The following is a 26,399-nucleotide window of genomic DNA, read 5'->3' as shown; positions in this document are numbered from 1 at the left end:
AGTGTTTATTATTTTTTGTAATTTTAGATTTTTTAAGTTTTTCGTAGTGTTAGGTTTTTTTTAAATTTGTAATTTAGGTTTTTTTATTTGGTAGTATTTTTTTATTTGATTAGAATAGTAATGTTAGGTTAATTTATAGTTTAATGTTAGGTTTATTTTTCATTCACAGGTAAGTTTTTATTTATTTTAAGATAGTTATATTGTAATTTTCATTTTAAGTTAGGGGGGTGTTAGGTTTAGGGGTTAATAGTGTAATTTAGTGTTTTGCAATGTGGGGGGGCTGGCAGTTTAGAAGTTAATAGGTTTATTAAGTAGCGGCGATATGGGGGCTGGAGGTTTAGAGGTTAATAGGTTTATTTAGTGGCGGCGATGTGGGAGGCCGGAGGTTTAGGGGTTAATAGTTTTATTATAGTGTTGGCGATGTCGGGGAGCGGCGGATTAGGGGTTAATAGCTTTATTATAGTGTTTGCGATGCAGGAGGGCAGCGGTTTAGGGGTTAATAGGTATATTATGGGTTTTAGTGTACTTTGTAACACTTTAGTTATGAGTTTTGTGAAACATTTTTGTTTTGCAAAATCCATAACTACTGGTCTCAGATGGTGGTATGGATCGTGTCGGTATAGGTTGTAACGCAAGCTTTTTAGCCTGAACACACAACCTGTAATACCGACGCTATTAAAATCCCACACAAAAACGTCATTTTTTTGAGTGCAGAACGGACGTTGCATTACAGGCTAAAATGCTTGCGGTATAGCTATAACGACACGACTCGTAATATGTGTTCCTGTCCGTTATGCTGGAATGGCCATTTTTTCAGAGTTAAAATTCGTACCGCAACACGTACATTTTTTTTGTTTGTTTTTTTTGCTTTATTACGGTCAGCTCTTCTGCAGAAAACTATTTATAATAAAACAGGGTTTCTTGGCAGTGATTTGATTCCTGTGCTGAGCTAGGTCAGTAGCAGCTGCACATGCTCCATAACATTTCCTCTGTAGTCACTTGTGCTACTACTAAAGGACTTACAACATAACTAGAGCGGCCGTTAAGCTCCTGTGTATTTCTGATAACTTCACTTAGAAGGTGCCTCAGTGTTATCCTATTTGTGACAAGTCACATGTCTGGTTATAGCCACTGGGGTGGGGAGCCAGTCCTGACTGCTTCATATTAATCCTACAGGTGTCACGGCTTCTAAACAATACAAAGCAAGCAGATCTGTGCCCATGACATAGTAATGATGTTATATACAGACTAACAGATCTGTACTGTGTCACTATGTGCTGCATATTACACACATTACATATACACTGCCTCTCCTGAGGCCTTTTCAAACCCTCTGTATTCATGCCAGACTTGTTCTACCAGCTGCAGAGTATATTAAAATGTATGAAAACATGCTTCTTTAGGTTTGATTTTGCATATTAAATAGCTGGCTTTGTTCTTTGACACCACAACCCATCAAAATGGGTTGAGCTTGCAGGGAAATCAGATCTCCTTATTTTATCACTTTCTGCACACATAAAAGATTCCTTATCTTATTTCTTGTATACCAAATAACAATACTTTGAGTGAACAATTGGAAATTAACATTGTATTGCTTATCTCTTCTACCTCCAACTGGGAGTGCAATTTCTTCTACTATGTTTACACATCCTTTTTTTAACCTATACTTAAAGGGACAGTATACACCAATTTTCATATAACTGCATGTAATAGACACTACTATTAAAGAAGAGTATGCACAGATAATGATCTAAAAATCGAGTATAAAACCTTTTAAAAACTTACTTAGAAACTCCAAGTTTAGCACTGTTGATTAGATTAGCAGGAACACCCAGGGAAAGTGGCTAAATTGCAGGCCCTCCCCTGCATATGAAAATGGCAAACTTGTGAAATTAGCAAACCACGTCACTTCCTGTGACGTGGGATCAGCTGTTTGACAAAGTTTGACCATATTGCACATGCGTACCAGCATCATTACATACCTGGCCGCATACGTCACTGCTACAGTTTCGAGATCCGGAAAATTCCTGGACCCTCTTTACTCCACATGCGCAGCATTTGAAACTGTCAATGCCACCCCCGTTTGCATATGTTTTTACGCATTCCCATTCCAGTTATACCGTTACGGTGATATTAAAAAAGGAAATAGAATTTTTTTTATTAAACAACTTAAAGGAAGCTCCTGTGTAAAACAATCTTGTAGGAACAAACAAACAGTTTTGAACAATGAATATCTTTAATGTCACTGTTTAACTGTAATGGGAATGTGTATAAACGTATTGCAAAGCGGGGCGCATATTGACAGTTTCAAATGCCGCGGATGCGCTGTAAAGAGGGTCCAGGAATTTCACAGGTCTCAAAACTGTAGCAGTGATGTATGCGGCCAGGTATGTAATGATGCAGGCATGCATGCGCAGTATGGCCAAACTTTGTGAAACAGCTGATGCTACGTCGCAGGAAGTGACGTAGTTCGCTACTTTCACAAGTTTGCTGTTATCCCAGAACACCAGCAGTAGACTGAAAAAGCACGTCTATTTCTGACACTGAGGGGCTTGGTTAGGAGTCTGAAAATCTGCATAATGTTATTAAGAAATAGCAAAACTAAACATTGTTACAAAAACACTCCCAGATGGGCTATATAAATGGATCTACAAAACATTTATGCAAAGAAAAATTTGGTGTATAATGTCACTTTAAGTATCGAAACTTTCAGTATAGGTAGGGATACCACAGACAAAGGGCAGATTTAAATAGCATGTAATGAGGTAAGCTCTTGCTGCCTGACCTGCATTATTTTGGCCTGTTTTTAGTGTTTCTGTGTGTATAAAATATTTGCCTGTTTTTAGTGACTCTGTGTGTATAAAATATTTGCCTGTTTCTAGTGGCTATGTGTGTATAACAACTTTGCCTGTTTTTAGTGGCTGTGTTGGTATAAAATCTTGGCCTGTTTTTAGTGCCTCTGTGTGTATAAAATCTTTGCCTGTTTTTAGTGCCTCTGTGTGTATAAAATCTTTGCCTGTTTTTAGTGGCTCTGTGTGTATAAAATCTTGGCCTGTTTTCTCAGTAGCTCTGTGTGTTCAAAACCTTGGCGTGTTTTTTTTTTAGTGGCTCTGTGTGTATATCTCGGCCTGTTAATTTTAGTGGCTCTGTTTCTATAATATCTTGGCCTTTTTTTTTTGTATTAGTTCTGCGTATAGAAAATCTTGCCCTGTTTTCTTAGGCCTAGATTTGGAGTTTGGCGTTAGCCGTGAAAACCAGCGTTAGAGGCTCCTAACGCTGGTTTTAGGCTAACTCTGGTATTTGGAGTCACTCAAAAAAGGGTCTAACGCTCACTTTTCAGCCGCGACTTTTCCATACCGCAGATCCCCTTACGTAAATTGCGTATCCTATCTTTTCAATGGGATTTTTCTAACTCCGGTATTTAGAGTCGTGTCTGAAGTGAGTGTTAGAAATCTAACGACAAAACTCCAGCCGCAGGAAAAAAGTCAGTAGTTAAGAGCTTTCTGGGCTAACGCCGGTTTATAAAGCTCTTAACTACTGTACTCTAAAGTACACTAACACCCATAAACTACCTATGTACCCCTAAACCGAGGTCCCCCCACATCGCCGCCACTCGATTAAATTTTTTTAACCCCTAATCTGCCGACCGGCAACTACGTTATACTTATGTACCCCTAATCTGCTGCCCCTAACACCGCCGACCCCTATATTATATTTATTAATCCCTAACCTGCCCCCCACAACGTTGCCGCCAGCTACCTACACTTATTAACCCCTAATCTGCCGACCGCAAAGCGCCGCCACCTACGTTATCCTTATGTACCCCTAATCTGCTGCCCCTAACACCGCCGACCCCTATATTATATTTATTAACCCCTAATCTGCCCCCCTCAACGTCGCCTCCACCTGCCTACACTTATTAACCCCTAATCTGCCGAGCGGACCGCACCGCTACTATAATAAAGTTATTAAACCCTAATCCGCCTCACTAACCCTATAATAAATAGTATTAACCCCTAATCTGCCCTCCCTAACATCGCCGACACCTAACTTCAATTATTAACCCCTAATCTGCCGACTGGAGCTCACCGCTATTCAAATAAATGTATTAACCCCTAAAGCTAAGTCTAACCCTAACACTAACACCCCCCTAAATTAAATATAATTTTAATCTAACAAAATTAATTAACTCTTATTAAATAAATTAATCCTATTTAAAGCTTAAATACTTACCTGTAAAATAAATCCTAATATAGCTACAATATAAATTATAATTACATTGTAGCTATTTTAGGATTAATATTTATTTTACAGGCAACTTTGTAATTATTTTAACCAGGTACAATAGCTATTAAATAGTTAAGAACTATTTAATAGTTACCTAGTTAAAATAATTACAACATTACCTGTAAAATAAATCCTAACCTAAGTTACAATTAAACCTAACACTATACTATCATTAAATTAATTAAATAAAATAACTACAATTACCTACAATTAAACCTAACACTACACTATCAATAAATTAATTAAATACAATATCTACAAATAACTACAATGAAATAAACTAACTAAAGTACAAAAAATAAAAAAGAACTAAGTTACAAAAAATAAAAAAATATCTACAAACATAAGAAAAATATTACAACAATTTTAAACTAATTACACCTACTCTAAGCCCCTTAATAAAACAACAAAGCCCCCCAAAATAAAAAATGCCCTACCCTATTCTAAATTACTAAAGTTAAAAGCTCTTTTACCTTACCAGCCCTGAACAGGGCCCTTTGCGGGGCATGCCCCAAGAAGTTCAGCTCTTTTGCCTGTAAAAAAAACATACAATACCCCCCCCCAACATTACAACCCACCACCCACATACCCCTAATCTAACCCAAACCCCCCTTAAATAAACCTAACACTAAGCCCCTGAAGATCTTCCTACCTTATCTTCACCATACCAGGTTCACCGATCCGTCCTGAAGAGCTCCTCTGATGTCCTGATCCAAGCCCAAGCGGGGGGCTGAAGATGTCCATGATCCGGTAGAAGTCTTCATCCAAGCGGGGCAGAAGAGGTCTTCCATCCGATTGAAGTCTTCATCCAAGCGGGGCAGAAGAGGTCTTCCATCCGATTGAAGTCTTCATCCAGGCGGCATCTTCTATCGACATCCATCTGGAGCGGAGCGGCAGCATCCTGAAGACCTCCGACGCGGAACATCCATCCTGGCCGACGACTGAACGACGAATGACGGTTCCTTTAAATGACGTCATCCAAGATGGCGTCCCTCGAATTCCGATTGGCTGATAGGATTCTATCAGCCAATCGGAATTAAGGTAGGAATATTCTGATTGGCTGATGGAATCAGCCAATCAGATTTAGCTCACATTCTATTGGCTTATCGGAACAGCCAATAGAATGCAAGCTCAATCTGATTGGCTGATTGGATCAGCCAATCGGATTGAACTTGATTCTGATTGGCTGATTCCATCAGCCAATCAGAATATTCCTACCTTAATTCCGATTGGCTGATAGAATCCTATCAGCCAATCGGAATTCGAGGGACGCCATCTTGGATGACGTCATTTAAAGGAACCGTCATTCGTCGTTCAGTCGTCGGCCAGGATGGATGTTCCGCGTCGGAGGTCTTCAGGATGCTGCCGCTCCGCTCCAGATGGATGTCGATAGAAGATGCCGCCTGGATGAAGACTTCAATCGGATGGAAGATCTCTTCTGCCCCGCTTGAATGAAGACTTCAATCTGATGGAAGACCTCTTCTGCCCCGCTTGGATGAAGACTTCTACCGGATCATGGACATCTTCAGCCCCCCGCTTGGGCTTGGATCAGGACATCGGAGGAGCTCTTCAGGACGGATCGGTGAACCTGGTATGGTGAAGATAAGGTAGGAAGATCTTCAGGGGCTTAGTGTTAGGTTTATTTAAGGGGGGTTTGGGTTAGATTAGGGGTATGTGGGTGGTGGGTTGTAATGTTGGGGGGGGGGGGTATTGTATGTTTTTTTTACAGGCAAAAGAGCTGAACTTCTTGGGGCATGCCCCGCAAAGGGCCCTGTTCAGGGCTGGTAAGGTAAAAGAGCTTTGAACTTTAGTAATTTAGAATAGGGTAGGGCATTTTTTATTTTGGGGGGCTTTGTTGTTTTATTAGGGGGCTTAGAGTAGGTGTAATTAGTTTAAAATTGTTGTAATATTTTTCTTATGTTTGTAGATATTTTTTATTTTTTGTAACTTAGTTAGTTTATTTCATTGTAGTTATTTGTAGATATTGTATTTAATTAATGTATTGATAGTGTAGTGTTAGGTTTAATTGTAGGAAATTGTAGGTATTTTATTTAATTAATTTAATGATAGTATAGTGTTAGGTTTAATTGTAACTTAGGTTAGGATTTATTTTACAGGTAATTTTGTAATTATTTTAACTAGGTAACTATTAAATAGTTCTTAACTATTTAATAGCTATTGTACCTGGTTAAAATAATTACAAAGTTGCCTGTAAAATAAATATTAATCCTAAAATAGCTACAATGTAATTATAATTTATATTGTAGCTATATTAGGGTTTATTTTACAGGTAAGTATTTAGCTTTAAATAGGAATAATTTATTTAATAAGAGTTAATTAATTTCGTTAGATTAAAATTATATTTAATTTAGGGGGGGTGTTAGTGTTAGGGTTAGACTTAGCTTTAGGGGTTAATACATTTATTAGAATAGCGGTGAGCTCCGGTCGGCAGATTAGGGGTTAATAATTGAAGTTAGGTGTCGGCGATGTTAGGGAGGGCAGATTAGGGGTTAATACTATTTATTATAGGGTTAGTGAGGCGGATTAGGGTTTAATAACTTTATTATAGTAGCGCTCAGGTCCGCTCGGCAGATTAGGGGTTAATAAGTGTAGGCAGGTGGAGGCGACGTTGTGGGGGGCAGATTAGGGGTTAATAAATATAATATAGGGGTCGGCGATGTTAGGGCAGCAGATTAGGGGTACATAAGGATAATGTAAGTAGCGGCGGTTTACGGAGCTGCAGATTAGGGGTTAATAATAATATGCAGGGGTCAGCGTTAGCGGGGGCGGCAGAATAGGGGTTAATAAGTGTAAGGTTAGGGGTGTTTAGACTCGGGGTACAAGTTAGGTGTTAGGAGTGTTAGGTGCAGACGTAGGAAGTGTTTCCGCATAGCAAACAATGGGGCTGCGTTAGGAGCTGAGCGTGGCTTTTTTGCAGGTGTTAGGTTTTTTTTCAGCTCAAACAGCCCCATTGTTTTCTATGGGGGAATCGTGCACGAGCACGTTTTTGAGGCTGGCCGCTTGCGTAAGCAACTCTGGTATCGAGAGTCGAAGCTGCGTTAAAAATGCTCTACGCTCCTTTTTTGGAGCCTAACGCAGCCTTTATGTGGACTCTCAATACCAGAGTTATTTTTATGGTGCGGCCAGAAAAAAGCCGGCGTTAGCTACGCGGGTCCTTACCGACAAAACTCTAAATCTAGGCCTTAGTGACTATGTATGCATAAAATATTGACCTGTTATTGGCTCTGAGTTTATAAAATCTTGGCCTCCTTTTTTTGTTGTTGTTGTTTTGTCTGTAATATCTTGGCTTGTTTTTTTTAGTAGCTCTGTGCGTTTATAATTAGCCACTAAGAAAACAGGACAAGATATTATACAGAAAGAGCCACTAAAAAAAACAGCTCAAGATTTTATATAGGCAGAGCCAATAAAAAAAACAACAACAAAAAACAAACAAGATATTATACACGCAGAGCCACTAAAAAAAAAAACAGGCCAATACTTTATAATTAGCCACTAAGAAAACAGGGCAAGATATTAAAGTATTGGCCTGTTCTTTTTTTTTTAGTGGCTCTGTGTGTATAATATCTTGTCCTGTTTTTTTAGTGGCTCTGCATATATACAATCTTGGCCTGTGTGTATAAAATTTTGGTGTGGTTTTTATTGGCTATGTGTGTAACATTTTGGCCTGTTTTATTAGTAATTATCTTAGTAATGTATCACATTTGTTCAACTATTTCCCTATGATGTATAATCCAGATCAAGAATGAAGCGGGCAGCAAAAACTGGGAGACCACAATCTGCCAAATGAGGCATACTGATTTCTTTATGGCGAATGCCTTTACGAAGGGGCAAGCTGAAAGTGGAACCCTGCAAATAAGCCAAGTGCATGAACCAGGAACTGTTGTTGACGCTTTGCCCTCTGCAAACCAAATGGAAGAGCCAGCAATTGTGTTTGATGCCCTGCCCTCTGCAAACCAGATGGCAGAGGCAGAAATTGTGGTTAACACCTTACCTTCTGCAAAACAAGTGGAAGAGCCAGGAATTGTTTTTACAGGAGAATCCTCTTCAACAAGCCAGAAGATAGTAGGAAAAAGAAAACTCAAGAAAGAGTGGTGCAAGGAACTACCATGGCTTCAATATGATAATTTATCTGGTACTGCAATCTCCCAAATATGCACATGTTTTCCTACCATATCAGATCAGAACTCCAAAGTTGTGCAAGGCTTTACAGGACCCTTCAAGTTAGAGACTTTTAAGAAACATGTAAAGTCCCAGCAACACTTGAGCTGTGCTAGAGCTAAAAATGCACAGTTAGTTCCACAGAGTACCCCATTGGCTGTCTGCATAAAAAGAATGGATGACAGTATGTTTGAACACTTGAAAAATCTTTTCTCGGTTGCCTTTTATATAGCAAAAAACAACAGGCCTTTTACCGATTTTGAAGGACTCTTGGAGTTAACTGGTAAATTGGGTCTACAATTGAGAGATGAATACAAAACTGACAAAAAAATGCAGAGAGTTTATTTCAAGCATTGCAGCCGTAATTAGAAAAGAACTTATCTGTGAGCTCAAAGAGGCTAAATATGTTAGTTTGATGCTTGATAGCTCAACTGACAAAGCTGGTGTAGAAGAACTTATCTTGTATGTAAGGTATTTAAAAGACAATGGTGTAAAGGAAGTTTTTCTTGCAGCAGTGCCTCTGGAAAACACAACAGATGGTTATTTTAACACCCTTACACGGCTGCTGGAATTATATGGACTTTCTGATTGGCTTACATCCAACAAGCTCATTGGGGTTGGCACAGATGGTGCAGCAAGTATGATTGGCTCAGAAAGTGGCTTAGTCCAGAGGCTAAGACAGAGAGCTGCACAAATAAAGGTCTCAACAGTGAAATGGACCTAAATGCCATCCTTTAGTATACTTCAAACCTAATTGTCTATAGACTTTAATTATACTCATAATTACATTCATATCATGAAAAGTCAGATAAAATATAAGAAATATATCATAATTATTAAAAAATTTATTGGACACACGTAATAACCTATATGACACTCCTTAAGAGCCTAGACGCTAAGTCAAAGAAGCACTAGTCCATCGTTATACTCTATATCCGGAGTTAATATTGCACCAACCCAAAACTAGACTTTGTTTCTTAGGGATATATAAATGTTAAAGTCCGTCAACGAAGTACAAGAAGCAACAAATTTGGAAATTTAAATTCATGGGTATGGCAATTTAAGACCTACAAATTCAGGTTATAAAAGCTTTAGCAGTTTATAAAGTTACAATCTAACCCCAATCGTTTCCCAAGCAATATCGACACTCTAAATTGCATATTGATCTTACCTATAATCGGATCTAAGCAAATTATGATCTTTATGCACAAATACGAACCAGCGCAACATCAGGGAAACGTAACAATACACTACCAAAAAATGCACAACAAAAAACGACAAAAAACAAAGAAGGAACACTTAGACGACAAGGTAGAAACTTAAGTGTATGTAAAATACCCAAAACTAAATTTATCATGTGATTAATACATACTCCTTATAGCCTTGTTGCAATATTATGCAAAATAAAAATGACTACTCACAACCGATCAGAAAGTAAAAATATCAGTAAAAATATCAGAAAGTATGTAAGAAAGATAACATAACCAAAATCGAGTCTTTTGAATGTTAACATCCTCAAAACTAACCAAAATTGAAAATTGAAAGAACATCATACTGGCAGTTTAACAGTTAACCGAAACAGGTATAAATAGCAGGCCAATCTACTCTTCAGGTATCTTGAGAAAGGCTTTGAAGCCGAAACGCGTTGATACCCGAGCACCCTCACACGGATTTGCAAGACCACAGGACACAAGAAAAGCGCTTCCGTCTAAACATCTAAGAACACAGCCAAATCGGTCACTGACCGACAGTAAATGTAAGCAGACGAATAAACACCAGAAGCGATAAAGACCTCACACCAGACGGACGAAATATCAGGAACCACCATCCTTAAAAAGTGAGATCGGTCACTGACCGACAACACTGCAAGCAGTTACGGGAAACCGCAGGAAACATTCACGTCAGCGTGAATTAGCACGAAGAATAACATCATCCACATTTTTTTGCAGGGTGAACCAAACTGCAACAAAGTCACCGCAGCGGCATATATTTAACCGCCAGAGAGATCAAATATCACAACTCATCCAGCAGACCCAGCCACTTAAGAAAATTAAATAGCGGCATTTATTTAACCGCAGTACTTTCAAAACGGAAAACGTGTCATTAGACGGATACACTAAAGGGAGTAAAGCAGCGGCATATATTTAACCGCAATATTCCCCAACGTACACAGTGTCAACAGACAGAGACACTTCAAGGTACTTTAGAGCACTATTATAACAGCACAACCAGCACTATTAGAACACAGTGTATTATCACGTATATACGGCCAAACTATAAGGTCATAACATTTAAAGACCAATAGCGGTTCATTGCTAAAATATATGAATGTTATAAATATTGCAACATAACCATCAAATTAGGCCATACTGTAGAAATAAGTAAAGTGTAACACTAACACTCTACTTATTAGTATCATTTTAACTTGAAAATTGTATTTTATGTTTTATTTTATTTTATGTTTGTCTATTTTATAGCATTTTTTAGCAACTAAGACACCGGTGTCATAAGTACATAAATTGTATACATTTTTACAAATTGTGAGAATAAATTGCTTTTATATTTACCAACCTAGAGGCTTTTTATTTATATAAGGAGTATATATTTTTTTATATAAGGAGTATATTATCAAATTGATATAATCGTTACTATTAGCAATTTAGACAAAGCAAATAGAATTTATCACGAAACTCACGTAACTAATAACATTAACATTGAGAAAATAAGACTTCACTACAGGGAATCAGCATTGATTTGCGCCACCTACCATCACCTCTGCACAAATAATTGGTGTCCACTGTGTTGCCCATAGACTTAATCTAAGTGTACTAAGTTCACTGAGAAACCACAAACATTGAAGACCTTGACTCTGTTCTCAAAACCTTGTACACACACATTTTATCAGTATTCTCCAAAGAGAATGCAACAACTGCAACAAATAGCTGCAGGTCTTCACCTAAAATTCAAATATTTGCAATCTGTAAGATGGGTTGCAAGCAAAGTAAGTGCACTATCAGAACTTGTAGTAGACTGGAAATGTGTAACTTTGCATCTGGAAAGTATTACAGCAGATAAAGACAATGCCGCTCCAGTTGCCAGTGGTTTCCGAAGAAAATTGACCGATTATAAAGTTGTCCACCTGCTTCATTTTCTCTTAGATTACCTTGGAATAATTAAAAGCCTCTCTCTTATTTTTCAAAAAGAGGAACTGTTTCTTAGTTATGTTGAGTTACATGTCAAGAACACCATATATTTGCTTCAATCCCCTAACAGCACTCCAGGACAACATGAAGACAGATTTATTTCCAACACCTCAATAAAAGGACTATATCAGCGGTTCTTGAGACAAAAACAAGTGGAACAGTGCACATCAATTTTTTATACATTTGCCTGGCCTACTGGAACTGCTCTTCAGGAGTTGGGCGTCCCTGAAATCAATATATTGGCTAGGCACTTCAGGAATCAAATATCCCTAACCATTGAGGATTCTCTACCATCACTCCTTAACGAGTGGTATGAATATAAAGTCCTTGGAAAAGGAAAAAGGCTGGCCGAGCTTCTTCAGCTTGCCCTGTGTAACTCTGTACGCTTTCCTTTCTTGACACAGCTGCTGGATGTTGTATCGGTGCTCCCAGTCTCCACTGTTTGTTGTGAACGAGGGTTCAGTACCATGAATGTTGTAAAAAATAAATCTAGATCATCGATGCAAGAGGAGAGCTTAAGTGATTTGTTAATGATCACTATGAATGGTCCACCTGTTAAAGAATTTGATCTATCAAAATCAGTGGACCATTGGTACTTTTAGCTCTAAGACTGTTCGTCATGTACACAGTCACATAAAGGCCTGTGAAAAATAAAAATGCACTACTTTTATTTGTTAAAGGTTCATTTGCACTGTCAGTGATTTGCTTTTTATCATATTTTTACCATATTATCATACTATATACTTATTGTTTTTGTCTGGGAAGTCTTCATTTGACAAAAAGAAAGGGTACCTCATAGTGTAGCCATGTTGTACGAGGCACCCCTTCTTTCTTTTTGTCTTTTATGCACAGGTTGACCTCTTCACCTCAAGTGGTTTCAAGTGGAGCAGCCTCTCAGTGCTACATAGAACATGTTCACTATATAATATATATAAAATAAATATATATATATATATATATATATATATATATATATATATATTCACTCACATACATAAACCATGAAAAATGCCTGGCTCCTAGATTTTCAACATATTTGTCAAGCACTGATGTAAATCAATATGTATTAAATTTATATTTATTTGCATAGCTATACATTTTGACAATGGATTTGTTGTTGTTTGGGCATCTGCATGTGAAAATAAAAAAATAAATAAATGCATACAGGGGATCTCAGAAAACAGATGGGGCCAGTGTAGTCTTTCTCCTTTAGCCATTTTTTTGTAAAGAAATATGTTACAGTTTCAATAAAGTTTTTAGATATATATTTTATAATACAGTATTTGTAATGTCCATTTAAGGTCTTTAGCTGTCATTCCACCATTGACCTGAATATCTGTATATTGTTGGAAAGCTCATTAATCCTCTTCTGCAGTTCTCGCATGGTATCTGTATTAGGATATTGTATTGCAGCTGTCTTGGTGGCCATAGCCAAGTTTTTAAGTAAACTGCAAAGTTCACTGCTCTTGTGCAGAATGTTACTACGGGCATCATTGCCCTTCACGTCTTGGCACAGGTAATCTACCAGTTTCTGTCCCACCATGATGATAAGCTTGCCATGAGTAATGAAGACTTCTGGTGGCTGGTTAGAGCTAAGACTGTTGTTGAAAACACCAATTGCCTTTTGAAGAGCTCCAAAGTATAGGTGACAGTGTTCAGAAAGAGGGATTTTCTTGGTTGGTTCTGCTCCTTGAAGGTTGTCTTCCTTCTCTGAAGGTGCAGGTTCCTACAAATAGACATGATGAAATAAATGCATGTTTATTTTAGGGTTGTGGTACCTCCACACAATATTAAACATTTATTCTCTTTAAGATACCACTCTTGGCCTTTTACCATAAGAAGGTAACTTGAATTATTCATACAATATATACAATTAGGCCTTTTATTCAATTTATTTCTACTCCCTTTTACCAGCCTCCTATATTATTTACTGTATCTCTAAAGAGACGTCACAGTGGCAAAACCCTGATTGTCCTACCTCTACTCACACATATACATACCTACCCCAGTAGTAAGTTTGTTTGTCTAGGCCCAAGGTTTTAAAGGCACATTAAACAATAAGAGATTTTTACTCTAGTAACTCATTTATAACTTTCCCTATATGGCCTCAGCAGAGGAGATAGGATAAGGAAAGCTAGATTACCCATAACATTATGGAGACTAAAACACTTATTCCATCAATACTTCACATTATTCTCAGGCTAATCTTTGTTTTAATTCATCAATACATCTAGCATTTATTCAGTCTTTAAAAGTAGACCATTAGCCAGACCTAGAATAATTTGTCCAAACTTCTTCTTCATACATATATATTTCTAGTGCTCATGAAAACCTGATTAATTATTTCTGAAAAATAAAATTCTTCAAACTTAACGTAGAACCTTATTATTACTGGTAGGTAACATAATGATACTAAATAATGAACTGGTAGATTATAGGAAAGGATATAGAATATAGTGAAAGTATGCAGTCTGTGGGGTAGCCTTGTATAGCTATGGAGGCTTCAAGAACCCAAATAGAATAATTGTGAACTACACAAACATAACAGTTATTTTCATAAGCCATTGGAATAGCAGAGCAAATACATTTGGCTAAATAAAATGTGGAAGCTCTTGTTTGGCTCTGGGAGAATTGACTAAAACAAGGAGGTGAAGGGTATATAGGGCAGGGGTTGACAAACCTGCTTAAAATGTAGGAACCAGTGAAATATCTAGGAGCAAGACATACTTTTAGGAGCCAGACATAGACTTATGGATATTGTTTCTACCTTCTCCAGAGGTCAAATGACAACTTCCTACCAGTACTGATATAATGTTAAAGGATTCCAAAACTTTCTTTTTTTGTCTACACCGTGACCACAAATTTTTAATTACCAAACATGCATATATTATAAATGACATACTTTTATCTTCCACTGATTTTTCTCTGCCATATAAAATTGATTTTTAATTTTCTACGATGACGTTGTTCAAGACAACGTTCTAACGTTGGCTGTGCACTCTCTCAATCCATTTCCAATCCGATTGCGATTTTTTGCATATAATTAAGTGACTATTTTGTCACCATGCACATGTGTATTGCGATCCTTTGATTTGATTTGCGCATATCCCCTCCATAATACCACAATTACAGCAGGTCTGCTTATTTGCTTAGAATATGACGATTAAGTATATCGCGCATGCGCATAGCGGCTATACTCTGCCATTATGATAACCTGGGTTATCGGTCATGATTGAAGGATGGAAATATATAACCAGCGGTGGTTTTGGAAATAGTTAAATTTTCGGAATAGGATTTCACATAAGTGGTACTTCTTTGAAACAACATGTAAGTTACAAAGTAAATGATAATATATTGTGATTGTGATTGCAGGTACAATTTTTGGGGGGTTTAGTGTCCCTTTAAGTTTGAAACTGATTTATCAGGAATTATAAATTTGGTTTTCATGAACACTAGAGCTGAGGTGTGAGGGAAATCATTTTTTTCCTGTATATTATGTGTATAATTTAGATCCAGCATATCAAGTTTTTATTATAACATATAAATACTTGCCTTTGTTAATACAATGTCTGTATTATTTTCTTGTTCTTTGCACACTGCTATAATGGGATCCGGTTTCAACCATCCTTTTCTCTGTGGGGGGAAAAATGTTGTTTGATATTTAGTGGTTCTTAAAGGGACACTACAAGTCAAAATTAAACTTCCATGATTCACACAGAGCATGTAGTTTTAAGAGACTTTCCAATTTACTTCTATTATCAAACTGTGCAGTCTTTTTTGTATATGTGCAGTTTCTGAGGTACCCAGCACCTACTGATCATATGGAAGAGTTCATAGTGTATGTTGAGTCTGTGATTGGCTGATGGCTGTCACATGGTACAAGAGGCTTAAAGGGACAGTCTAGTCAAAATTAAACTTACATGATTCCAATTGGGCATGCAATTTTAAACAAATTTCCAATTTACATGTATCATCAAATTTGCTTTGCTTTCTTGGTATTCTTTGGGGAAAGCTGAACCTAGGTAGGCTAATATGCAAAGCCGTTGAACTGCCTCTCTCGGTGCATTTTGACAGTTAGAGACTGCTAGTTCATTGTGCTCACTTCCAAGGTGTTATTTGAGAGTCAGCACTGATTAGCTAAAATGCATGTCTGTCAAAAGAACTGAGATAAGGGGGCAGTCTTCAGAGAGAAACAAGGTAATCATAAAGGTAAAAATTGTATCAATATAACAGTGTTGGTTATGGAAAACTAGGGAATGGGTAATAAAGGGATTATCTATCTTTTTAAACAATACCAATTCTGGAATAGACTGTCCTTTTAAGTAAATTTAAAAAATTAAAAAAAAAATGCTTATTTAAAATTCAGATTAAGTGCTATTGCATTGTCGTTTTATTATGTGCATGCTGGTGATGCAATGCTTCTATATTTAATGGAATATGAAATGAAGAAGGGGAGAGTGATGAATATTGGGCATGAAGAAGGATGTGGTGTACAGGGATAAGGAAGGGTATTGGTTGTAAGAGAATGGGGAATGAGGATATTAGTTTGGAGAAATTGTTGACTAAATAAATAACTGGGAAGGACGCATTCTGTCATCAGTTCCTTGGGTTGGACAAACCTGGTTTTAAGGGATTAAAGTGATGATAAACTCTCTCCTTTATAAAATCAGATCTGTAATGTAAGTGATATTTTAGATGGAGTTTACTTAATCAGTTGTAATGAAGATGGGCTAGAACTTACTTTTTAATATAGATATGAAATTCAAATACCCCGCTCTCTGCTGCCCACTTCAAAAGTCAATGTTTCTGTGAGCTAACTGTTTGAATTCTTGTCCAATCAGCACTCTCCTCTTTGGGTGCCTTTTGTTGTAGCTAAAGCGCTGATTGGACAACATTTCAAACCGTTAGCTCACATAACAATTGACTTCATTACAACTGATTAGTTAAAACTCCATCTAAAATATAACTACCATTCCGGATCTGTTTTTATAAAGGGGGGAGAGTTTACCATCACTTTAAATTATTCTATTGATTTGCTACAAAGTAACATATGGGAAGATGTTGGTGAGTCCACGGCTTGAGTAATTACTGTTGAGAATATCACTCCTGGCCAGCAGGAGGAGACAAAGAGCACCACAGTTAAACTGTTAAGTATCACTCCCTTACCCACAACCCCCAGTCATTCTCTTTGCCTTCGGTGCATGGAGGAGGTAAAGTTTAGGTGTCTGAAGAAAAATTTTGATTTCATCTACAAGCAAGTTTTGGGGTATAGACGTATTACACGTGATTCCTTGCAGTTGGGTAGTGATGGCTTTAAAGCAGTTAGGAACTTGTAAATAGGTACTTACTGTGTTTCCCTAACAATTGCTGCCCTAGTTTAGAAAGCCAGAGTTGGCTACTCTGTTCTTACTTTTTCAAAGATCTCTGTGAAGAACTGTGTCTTCTCATATCTTGTAACTGTCTACATGCCGGACAGCGGAGCAGGTAAGTGCTTTTTCTTCCAGTTTTGGAGACCATGCACTTAACAAATTAAAAGACACAGCTTTTTTATTGGGACATAGATAATCCTGTTGTATGGGTTACACTGGGGCATAAAGCAGGCACTGTAGCATGTGTGAGACTAACATTTAAACTCTTTTAAAAAGAAAGGGTACTATTTTTTATTAGGCTTTATTTTCTGACACATATTTACTTGATAAAACAATACAAGTTTAAACTGAAAGTAAGGCTGAATTTTCTATTTCAGCAGCTTATTCATTTCCCCTTTGCTTTAAAATAAAACGATGCAACATTTTAAACTGTCAGGTTTGAAAAAACGGTTATTTCTGGTACTCAGTGTACCAGGAAGCTATTTTTAGTGCTCTCTATGTCGCAGCAGTAATTTGAGCTCGGCAGTTGCAGTCACATGACCGGCTTTACTTCATAACGTTTCTGAAGAAATAGTTGTTTTATTCTCCATTTCTGGATGATCCGGTCTTAATTAGTAGCAGTAAGGCACCTCAATAATTGAGGTGTGGGGTTGCCTGAGGGGTATTTAAGAAGTGTATTTGATGTTTATTAAATGTTTTTTCTTAACATTTCTCACATAATTTTAACTGGGGATCGATCCTAATTTGGAATAAATTTTTTTTTTTTTTTTTCCCTTGGCTTATTTAAAATTTATCTGTACAAGTTTATTTACTGTTTCACAACATGTCCGATATGGAGCAAGAGCCTGCTCTCATGAATTCCCGCTTATTATGTTTAGATGCACAAATTGCAGCTCATATGCAATTTTGTTCTTCATGTGTCAAGAAAACCTTGCAAAATAAAGGTAAAATTTTTTAGCCTAATGTCTCTCAAGATGATGCTGTTAAAATAATACCTCAGCTTTCTCCTGCTACGTCCCAAGCCTCAATGGCGTCACATGCAGTGCCCTGCGGTTCCTCTATAAGGGATATTTAAGAAGTGTATTTGATGTTTATTAAATGTTTTTTCTTAACATTTCTCACATAATTTTAACTGGGGATCGATCCTAATTTGGAATAATTTTTTTTTTCCCTTGGCTTATTTAAAACTTATCTGTACAAGTTTATTTACTGTTTCACAACATGTCCGATATGGAGCAAGAGCCTGCTCTCATGAATTCCTGCTTATTATGTTTAGATGCACAAATTGCAGCTCCTATGCAATTTTGTTCTTCTTGTGTCAAGAAAACCTTGCAAAATAAAGGTAAAATTTTTTAGCCTAATGTCTCTCAAGATGATGCTGTTAAAATAATACCTCAGCTTTCTCCTGCTACGTCCCAAGCCTCAATGGTGTCACATGCAGTGCCCTGCGGTTCCTCTATAACACCTAGTGGAGTTTATTTAAAAGCAGAAATTGCTGCCCAGGTATCTTCAGCGGTATCTGTGGCAATAGCTGCCATTCCCAGATTGCAGGGAAAACGAAAGAGGAAATCTAGAAATTCAGAAAGTAAGGTGCCTGTCCTTAGTTCTGCTTCCCAAGTTGCCCTTTCTCATAAGTCTGATGAGGAAGATACATCGGGACTTTCTGAGGGTGAAATCTCAGATTCGGACAGTATAATTCCTTCTTCTGAGACTGAGGTGGTATCCTTCAGATTTAAACTTGAACACCTTCGTGTATTGTTAAAGAAGGTTTTAGCTACTTTAGATGACTCCGATACCCCTGTCGTTGTCAATCCTAAAAAATCTAGTAAACTTAATAATTTCTTTGATGAACCTTCCACTTTGGAGGTTTTTCCTGTGCCGGTCCGTGCTAAGGAGATTATCTCACAGTAATGGGAGAAACCAGGGGTGTCTTTTTCCCCGTCTCCCATTTTTAAGAAAATGTTTCCTGTCGAGGACTCCATTAAAGACCCTTGTATACTGTACCCAAAGTTGAAGGGGCCATTTCCACTCTGGCTAAGAGAACCACTATTCCTATTGATGATAGCTGCTCTTTTTTAAGGATCCGATGGACAAGAAGCTGGAGGCTTATTTGAAAAAGATATATGTTCATCAAGGTCTCCAATGGCAACCTGCGGTGTGTATTTCCACCGTGACTAGTGCGGCATCTTATTGGTTCGACGCCTTGTCTGATTCTCTTCAAGTAGAGACTTCCTGGGATGAAATTCAAGATAGGATTATAGCTCTCAAGTTGGCCAATTTCTTTATTGCAGACGCCATTTTACAGGTTGTTAGAATAGGAGCTAAAACTTCTAGTTTCCCTGTCCTAGCCCGCAGGGCGTTATGATTGAAATATTGGTCTGTGGATGTTTCCTCTAAAGTCAAGCTTCTGGAGATTCCTTACATGGGCAAAACCTTGTTTGGACCCGGTTTGGCAGAAATTATCTCTGATATTACGGGTGGAAAAGGGTCTTTTCTACCTCAAGATAAGAAAAATAGGCCTAAAGGACGTCAAAGTAATTTTCGTTCCTTTCGTAACTTCAGAGGAATGCCTTCCCCTTCTTCTTCCAAGCAGGAACAATCCAAGTCTTCTTGGAAACCCAATCAGTCTTGGAACAAGGGAAAACAATCAAAGAAACCCGCAGCTGATTCCAAATCAGCATGAAGGGTTTGCCCCCGATCAAGGATCGGATCAGGTGGAGGGCAGACTTTCTCAGTTCTCTCAAGCCTAGATATGAGATATCCCAGATCCCTGGACTGTGGACATAGTATCCCAGGGTTACAAATTGGAATTCAGGACTTTTCCTCCCAGAGGCATATTCCTTCTCTCAAGATTATCTGCAGACCAGATAAAGAGAGAGTTGTTCTTGAAATGTATACAACATCTTTCCTCCCTGGAAATGATAGTTCCAGTTCCAGTGCAGGAACAGGGTCTCAGGTTTTGCTCCAACCTATTTGTGGTTCCCAAAAATGAGGGAACTTTCCATCCCATTCTAAACTTGAAGTGTCTAAACAAGTACAAGAGGGTCAGTTCATGACAACCATAGACCTAAAGGATGTGTATCTTCATATTCCTATTCACAGGGACCATCATAGATTCCTGAGATTTGCCTTTCTGGACAAACATTTCCAGTTCATGGCCCTTCCATTTGGTCTAGCCTTGGCTCCCATAATTTTTTCAAAGGTTCTGGGGGGCTCTTTTGGCAGTGATCTGTTCTTGTGGAATTGCTGTGGCACCCTACATGGAGGACATATTGGTTCAGGCGCCATCTTTTCAACAAGCAAAATCTCACACAGAGATATTGTTGGCTTTTCTTCATTCCCACGGATGAATTGTGAATCTGGAAAAAAAGCTTCCTTTCCCCTGCTACAAGAGTACTGTTCTTAGGGACCATAATAGATTCTCTATTGATGAAGATTTTTCTATTGATGAAGATTTTTCTGACAGAGGTCAGGAAAAACAAAATAATGTCCTCTTGCCTCTCTCTTCAGGCTATTGATCATCCTTCAGTGGCTCAATGTATGGAGGTAATTGGTCTGATGGTGGCTTCCATGGACATCATTCCTTTTGCTCGATTCTATTTGAGAGCTCTCCAGTTGTGCATGCTCAGACAATGGAATAGCGACCAGGCGGATCTATCTCAGAGAATGGAGTTAGATCAGTCGTCAATTGATTCTCTCCTGTGATGGATTTCTCAGGAACATCTTTCTCAGGGCACATGCTTTCGGAGACCTTCCTGGGTGATCGTGACCACGGACGCCAGCCTGCTGGGCTGGGGAGCAGTCTGGGACTCGTTAAAAGCACAAGGCCTTTGGACTCGGGAGGAGTCTGCTCTTCCCATCAACATCTTGGAGTTGAGGGTGATTTACAATGCTCTATTGGCTTGGCCTCAGTTGTCCTCAGCCAAGTTTATCAGGTTCCAGTTAGACAACATAACCTATGTGGCTTACATCAATCACCAGTGAGGAATATGGAGTTCCTTAGCAATGAAGGAGGTTACTCGGATTCTTTAGTGGGCAGAGGCCCACAATTGCTGTCTATCTGCCATCCACATTCCAGGAGTAACGGATTTTCTGAGCAGACAGACTTTTTATCCCGGGGAGTGGGAACTCCATCCGGAGGTGTTTTCCAGCTTAGTCCTCAAATGGGGGGTGCCGGAGTTAGATCTGATGTCGTCCCATCAGAATGCCAAGCTTCCAAGGTACGGTTCAAGGTCAAGAGATCCGCAGGCCGTTCTAATAGATCATCTGGTGGTTCCTTGGGTTTTTCAGGTTGGCATACCTGTTTCCTCAGTTTGCTCTCCTTCCACGAGTTATTGCTCATATGAAACAGGAGAGGGTGTAGGTGATTCTAATAGACCCTGCGTGGCCTCGCAGGATCTGGTTTGCAGACCTAGTGGCGATGTCATCTCTCCCACCTTGGAGACTACCTTTGAGGAAGGACCTCCTGATTCAGGGTTTCTTCCTTCATCCAAATCTGGTTTCTCTGAAGCTGACTGCTTGGAAATTGAATGCTTAATTCTGTCTAAGCGTGTTTTTTTCTGAGTCGATCATTGAGACCATGATTCAGGCTCGCAAGCTTATTACTAGAAATATTTACCATAAGATAATCAGGTCTGTCTTTAAGTCTGTTGCTCCTCCTTGGAGCCTTAACCTTGTTCTTAAAGTTTTATAGCTGGCTCCGTTTGAGCCGTTGCATTCCATAGGCATTAAGTTGTTATCTTGGAAGGTTTTGTTTCTTGTTGCTATCTCTTCTGCTCGAAGAGTCTTGGAACTCTCAGTTTTGCAGTGTGATTCCCCTTATCTTATTTTTCATGCCGATAAGGGGGTTCTTCGTACTAAGTAAGGTTTCCTTCCTAAGGTTGTTTCTAATAGAAATAGCAACCAGGAAATTGTTGTTCCCTCTCTGTGTCCTAATCCTTCTTCTTCCAAAGAACGTTTGTTACACAATTTGGATGTTGTACATGCTCTTAAATTCTACTTACAGGTGACTAAGGATTTTCACCAGTCCCCTACCCTCTTTGTCTGTTTCTCTGGGAAACGAAAGGTCAGAAAGCTATCGCTACTACTCTTTCTTTTTGGTTACGAAGTATAATTCGTTTGGCTTATGAGACTGCTGGACAGCAACCTCCTGAGAGAATTACGGCTCATTCCACAAGAGCCGTTTCCTCTTCTTGGGCTTTCAAAAATAAAGCTTCTGTGGAACAAATTTGCAAGGCTGCAACTTGGTCTTCTCTAAATATTTTTTCCAAATTTTTCAAATGTGATACTTTTGCATCAGCTGAGGTTTCTTTTGGGAGAAAGGTTCTTCAAGCGGAAGTGCCTTCTGTTTAGGACTGCCTGTCTTGTCCCTCCCTATTTATCCGTGTCCTCTAGCTTGGGTATTGGTTCCCAACATTAATTACTCAAGCCATGGACTCACCATATCTTAGAAAAGAAAAACTAAATTTATGTTTACCTGATAAATTTATGTATTTCAGGATATGGTGAGTCCACGGCCCCACCCTGTATTTTAAGACAGTTGTTCTTTTGACTTTAACCTCAGGCACCTCTACACCTTGTGTTACTCCTTTTTCTCCATTTGACTTTGGTCAAATGACTGGGGGTTGTGGGTAAGGGAGTGATACTTAACAGTTTAACTATGGTGCTCTTTGCCTCCTCCTGCTGGCCAGGAGTGATATTCCCAGCAGTAATTACTCAAGCCGTGGACTCACCATATCCAGAAATAAATACATTTATCAGGTAAGCATACATTTTGTTTTTTTAAGGACATATTCATGCAATAATAAAATGCATTATTTAATTAGATATTTTTATTATCACGTGAATATCAGTCAGTCCTAAGCAGGACATGGCTGCGCCAGTTGTTCCAGAATGACTTATTGCCAGGTCCTACTCAGCAGTACCAATGTGTTGCAGCTCCTTCGTAGAATTGATGTGTTTAACCCTTTACAAAGGGGCACTTCAAGCTTTTTATTACTGAACAAATATGTCCCTTTAACATCAGGGGGCCGAATTATAATTTTCTGGCGGACATGATATGCCAGACAACGCTGAATGCCGACAGCATACACTGTCAGCATTTACATTGCACAAGCAGTTCTAGTGAACTGCTTGTGCAATGCCGCCCCCTGAAGATTCACGGCCAATCGGCCGCTAGCAGGAGGTGTCAATGTCAATAAGCCTGATTGTATAGGATCGGGCGGATTGATGTCCACAGCCTCAGAGCAGACGGAAACAGGGGCATCAGGGGCCAATCGGCCCCCAAGTCTCTTGTTTTATGCAATAGAAAATAACCTTTATAAGATTAAAATGTGGGCTTCAGTACACAGTGAAAGAACACAATAGCAATTAGATATACACATTGAAAGTGCAGAGAGTTGTTAAAGAGTTTGTGACCTTTACCTTTTCTTCAGGAGAAGTTTTATTTTGAAGTTGTTGATTAGAAGATTTTAGCATTTTTTCAAATTCTTCTTTCTTCTAAAGGAAAAAAAAAGTCAGTGAAAAATCTAAATATGTGTTTCTATATAATCTTATTCTTATAGGGACAGTCTAGTCCAAAATACATTTTCATGATTCAAATAAAGAATGTCATTTTAAACAATTTTCCAATTTACTTTTATCACCAATTTTGCTTTGTTCTCTTGGTATTCTTAGTTGAAAGCTAAACCTAGGAGGTTAATATGCTAATTTCTAAGCCCTTGAAGGCGCCTCTTCTCTCAGGGCATTTTGACAGTTTTTCACCACTAGAGGGTGTTAGTTCATGTGTGTCATAGATAACACTGTGCTCATGCACGTGGAGTTCCAGTGAGCCAGCTCTGATTGGCTAAAATGGATGTCTGTCAAAAGAACTGAAATAAGGGGGCAGTTTGCAGAGGCTTAGATACAAGATAATCACAGAGGTAAAAAGTGTATTAATATAACAGTGTTGGTTATGCAAAACTAGGGATTATCTATCTTTTTAAACAATAAAAATGCTGGTGTAGACTGTCCCTTAAATATCCAGCATCAGAATATTCCACCAGATATTAATAATGTCCTGAATACTAATAAATAGAAATAAATAAAAAGGAGTAGATCCAATACTTAAATAGTGATCTATTTTGTTAGCACCAGTTACATGTTTGCATTACTAGACATAGAAGCTTTTTGCAGCTTACTACTGCAGAGTTAAACCATCTCAGTATAATTTCCACATCATTTGCAAGTACATTTCTTAGTCTGCTGCTCTTTCTTTGGTGTTTGACTTTCTAGTACTGCAGACCTTCCCATTGTCCCTGTTTGAGAGGGAAAGTCCCTAATTATGAGCTCTGTCCCCTCTGAGACAGCCATATTTCCTTATTTTCAGAATTTCCTTTAACCTCGTCAATAGACCACCCAAACATGTTCACTGACCACCCAGAAACGGCCATGATCCTGCTTATTAAATACATGTGACCTGCCCATCCCAGTGTGCCCCGTCCACAAAATGACATTGACACCCCCTCAACCTCCTGAGTCCCTAATAACTAGATACTAATGTTGTGAGGTATGGTATTGATACTTAAGCAACCCAACTCACTCATAATCATTGCATACAACAGAAAGCTTAAGGACACTCTTTGTATATGAGCAAGCATTTAATTTTCTTATAATATTGTGCTATGGGCACCTAATTACATATTCAGATATGATTATCCTACAGCAAAGCTTGGTTGGATTTGCTTTATTTTCCTGGCCAAATACAATAAATTAAGGAGCTAGACCAATATTATTCTGGGCATAGACTGTTGTGTTTCTATTGTCAGGTACTGACCTGCAAATGGACATAATCACTGTCTTCTTTTGCCGTCTGTCTTGTAAGTGGATATTTTCTCTCTTTTGATTTCTCTCCAGCTTTAGCCAGGCTTGTGTGTCCATGGAGCACTTTTGCCTCAGTGCGAGCAGGCATTTGCAGTTTACGTGCTGTTTTCTGCTCATTTTGCAAGTTGCATTTCTTCACCTCTTCCTGCTTTCTGAACAGGAGTTTTCCGTTTGCAATGATGATAGACACAAATCTTTTGATGTCATCTGGGATTGTTCGTGCTACCATCACAAATCGATCTAGATCATCAGGTGTGGAAAGGGGCTTATTGATAACAAGTGCCTGCAGAGACCAGTTGCATCGACTGATAGCTTCTCTATTACATGAGAGGGTCAAGGAAGAGTCTGTAAGAATTTGCAACTGCTTATTAATGTTTAATTGAATATTATTGTCTGTTAGGTTGCAGGCACTAGCTTTGATACTTTGTGAAAAGTCAATGAACATTCCCAGTGAAGAGACAATGCTGTCAACAGCTCTGTGAATTTCTTCAATGTTTGTTTCCATGTGCTCTTGTAGCCTCCACTTGCTACTCACAAATATCATAAGGCTTGCTATAGAGCTGGACACACGTTCTTGTAGCTGGGTTAGTCTCTTGACAGCCGCCTCAAGCTCCAATGTTACTTCTTTGATGGAATCTTCTGGGGATGATAAAATTATAGAATCACTAGAAGTGGTAGATGCTGTAGACAAAGTGCTGGTTCGACTTTCTGAGCTTGATACTGATAACCTGTCTTGTTCTAAAAAGTCTATGGATGGTTTAAAGTTCCTGGGCAATGGAGGTGGAACATCATAGATACGCTCATCACAAACAGGGCTTGTTGATTCACTCTTTGGCAGTGTAACTGCAGCTGGCCCTCTTGGAATGTCATAAACATTATCTTTGGAATTATTTTGCTCTCTCTTCTGCTGAAGGAACCCTAAGGAACATTTCCTTGAACTTCCATTTTGTTGCACTGATATCATATCATGCGATACAGGGACATCATAAACAGTCTGGTCTGCTATTGACACGTTTCTTTGTAAAGGTGGCACATCATATATTTGACAACTTTCTTGTATCACGCCACATCCATATCGTGCTGGTGGTATATCATACACCAGCTGTCTGTCTACAGAAAATTTACGACATGGACTTTTTTGATATTTTGTTTCTGGTGATACTGGAATATCATAAATCCATTCAGACTTGCGAGGATTGGGCAGAGTATTGAAGTGACTTGACAGAGGCGTAGAATCATGGCCATCTTTGTGATGAAATAAGCCAGTTGGTGGAACATCATATACCTATGTAAATAAAAGAGATTTTAATACATATTTTGTCATCCTCTGTAAACAATAATTATCTATACTCCCATGATGGGGAAATGGCCTAAAAGAAGTAAATAAGAAACCAAAAAAGGAGAAAGTATAAAAAAAAATCTATTGAATAAGGAGCACAATAAACAAACTTATCAGTAAATACAAAGTCTGGGTACCAAGGTACTACAACTTCTAAAAAAA

At 38.4% G+C, this 26,399-nt stretch overlaps 1 protein-coding gene across 4 annotated transcripts in view; it reads right to left on the bottom strand.

Annotated features, from left to right (window-relative positions):
- Window positions 1–12,731: 12,731 nt before the first annotated feature.
- CASS4 (Cas scaffold protein family member 4) overlaps window positions 12,732–26,399 on the bottom strand; it is a 288,808-nt gene continuing 275,140 nt past the window's right edge. For all 4 annotated transcript variants that reach the window (XM_053702966.1, XM_053703205.1, XM_053703045.1 and 1 more), the window contains exons 5-8: window positions 24,852–26,183; window positions 23,462–23,536; window positions 15,222–15,302; window positions 12,732–13,395 (exon numbers count right to left, since the gene is read on the bottom strand). In XM_053702966.1, the coding sequence (XP_053558941.1) occupies window positions 12,982–13,395; window positions 15,222–15,302; window positions 23,462–23,536; window positions 24,852–26,183 (1,902 nt within the window). In that variant the 3' untranslated portion in view covers window positions 12,732–12,981. The remainder of the gene's footprint in view (window positions 13,396–15,221; window positions 15,303–23,461; window positions 23,537–24,851; window positions 26,184–26,399) is intronic.

The sequence above is a fragment of the Bombina bombina genome, chromosome 1, assembly GCF_027579735.1.
Source record: "Bombina bombina isolate aBomBom1 chromosome 1, aBomBom1.pri, whole genome shotgun sequence".
Taxonomy (NCBI): Eukaryota; Metazoa; Chordata; class Amphibia; order Anura; family Bombinatoridae; genus Bombina; species Bombina bombina.
This window is presented reverse-complemented; position numbering and strand designations above follow the sequence as displayed.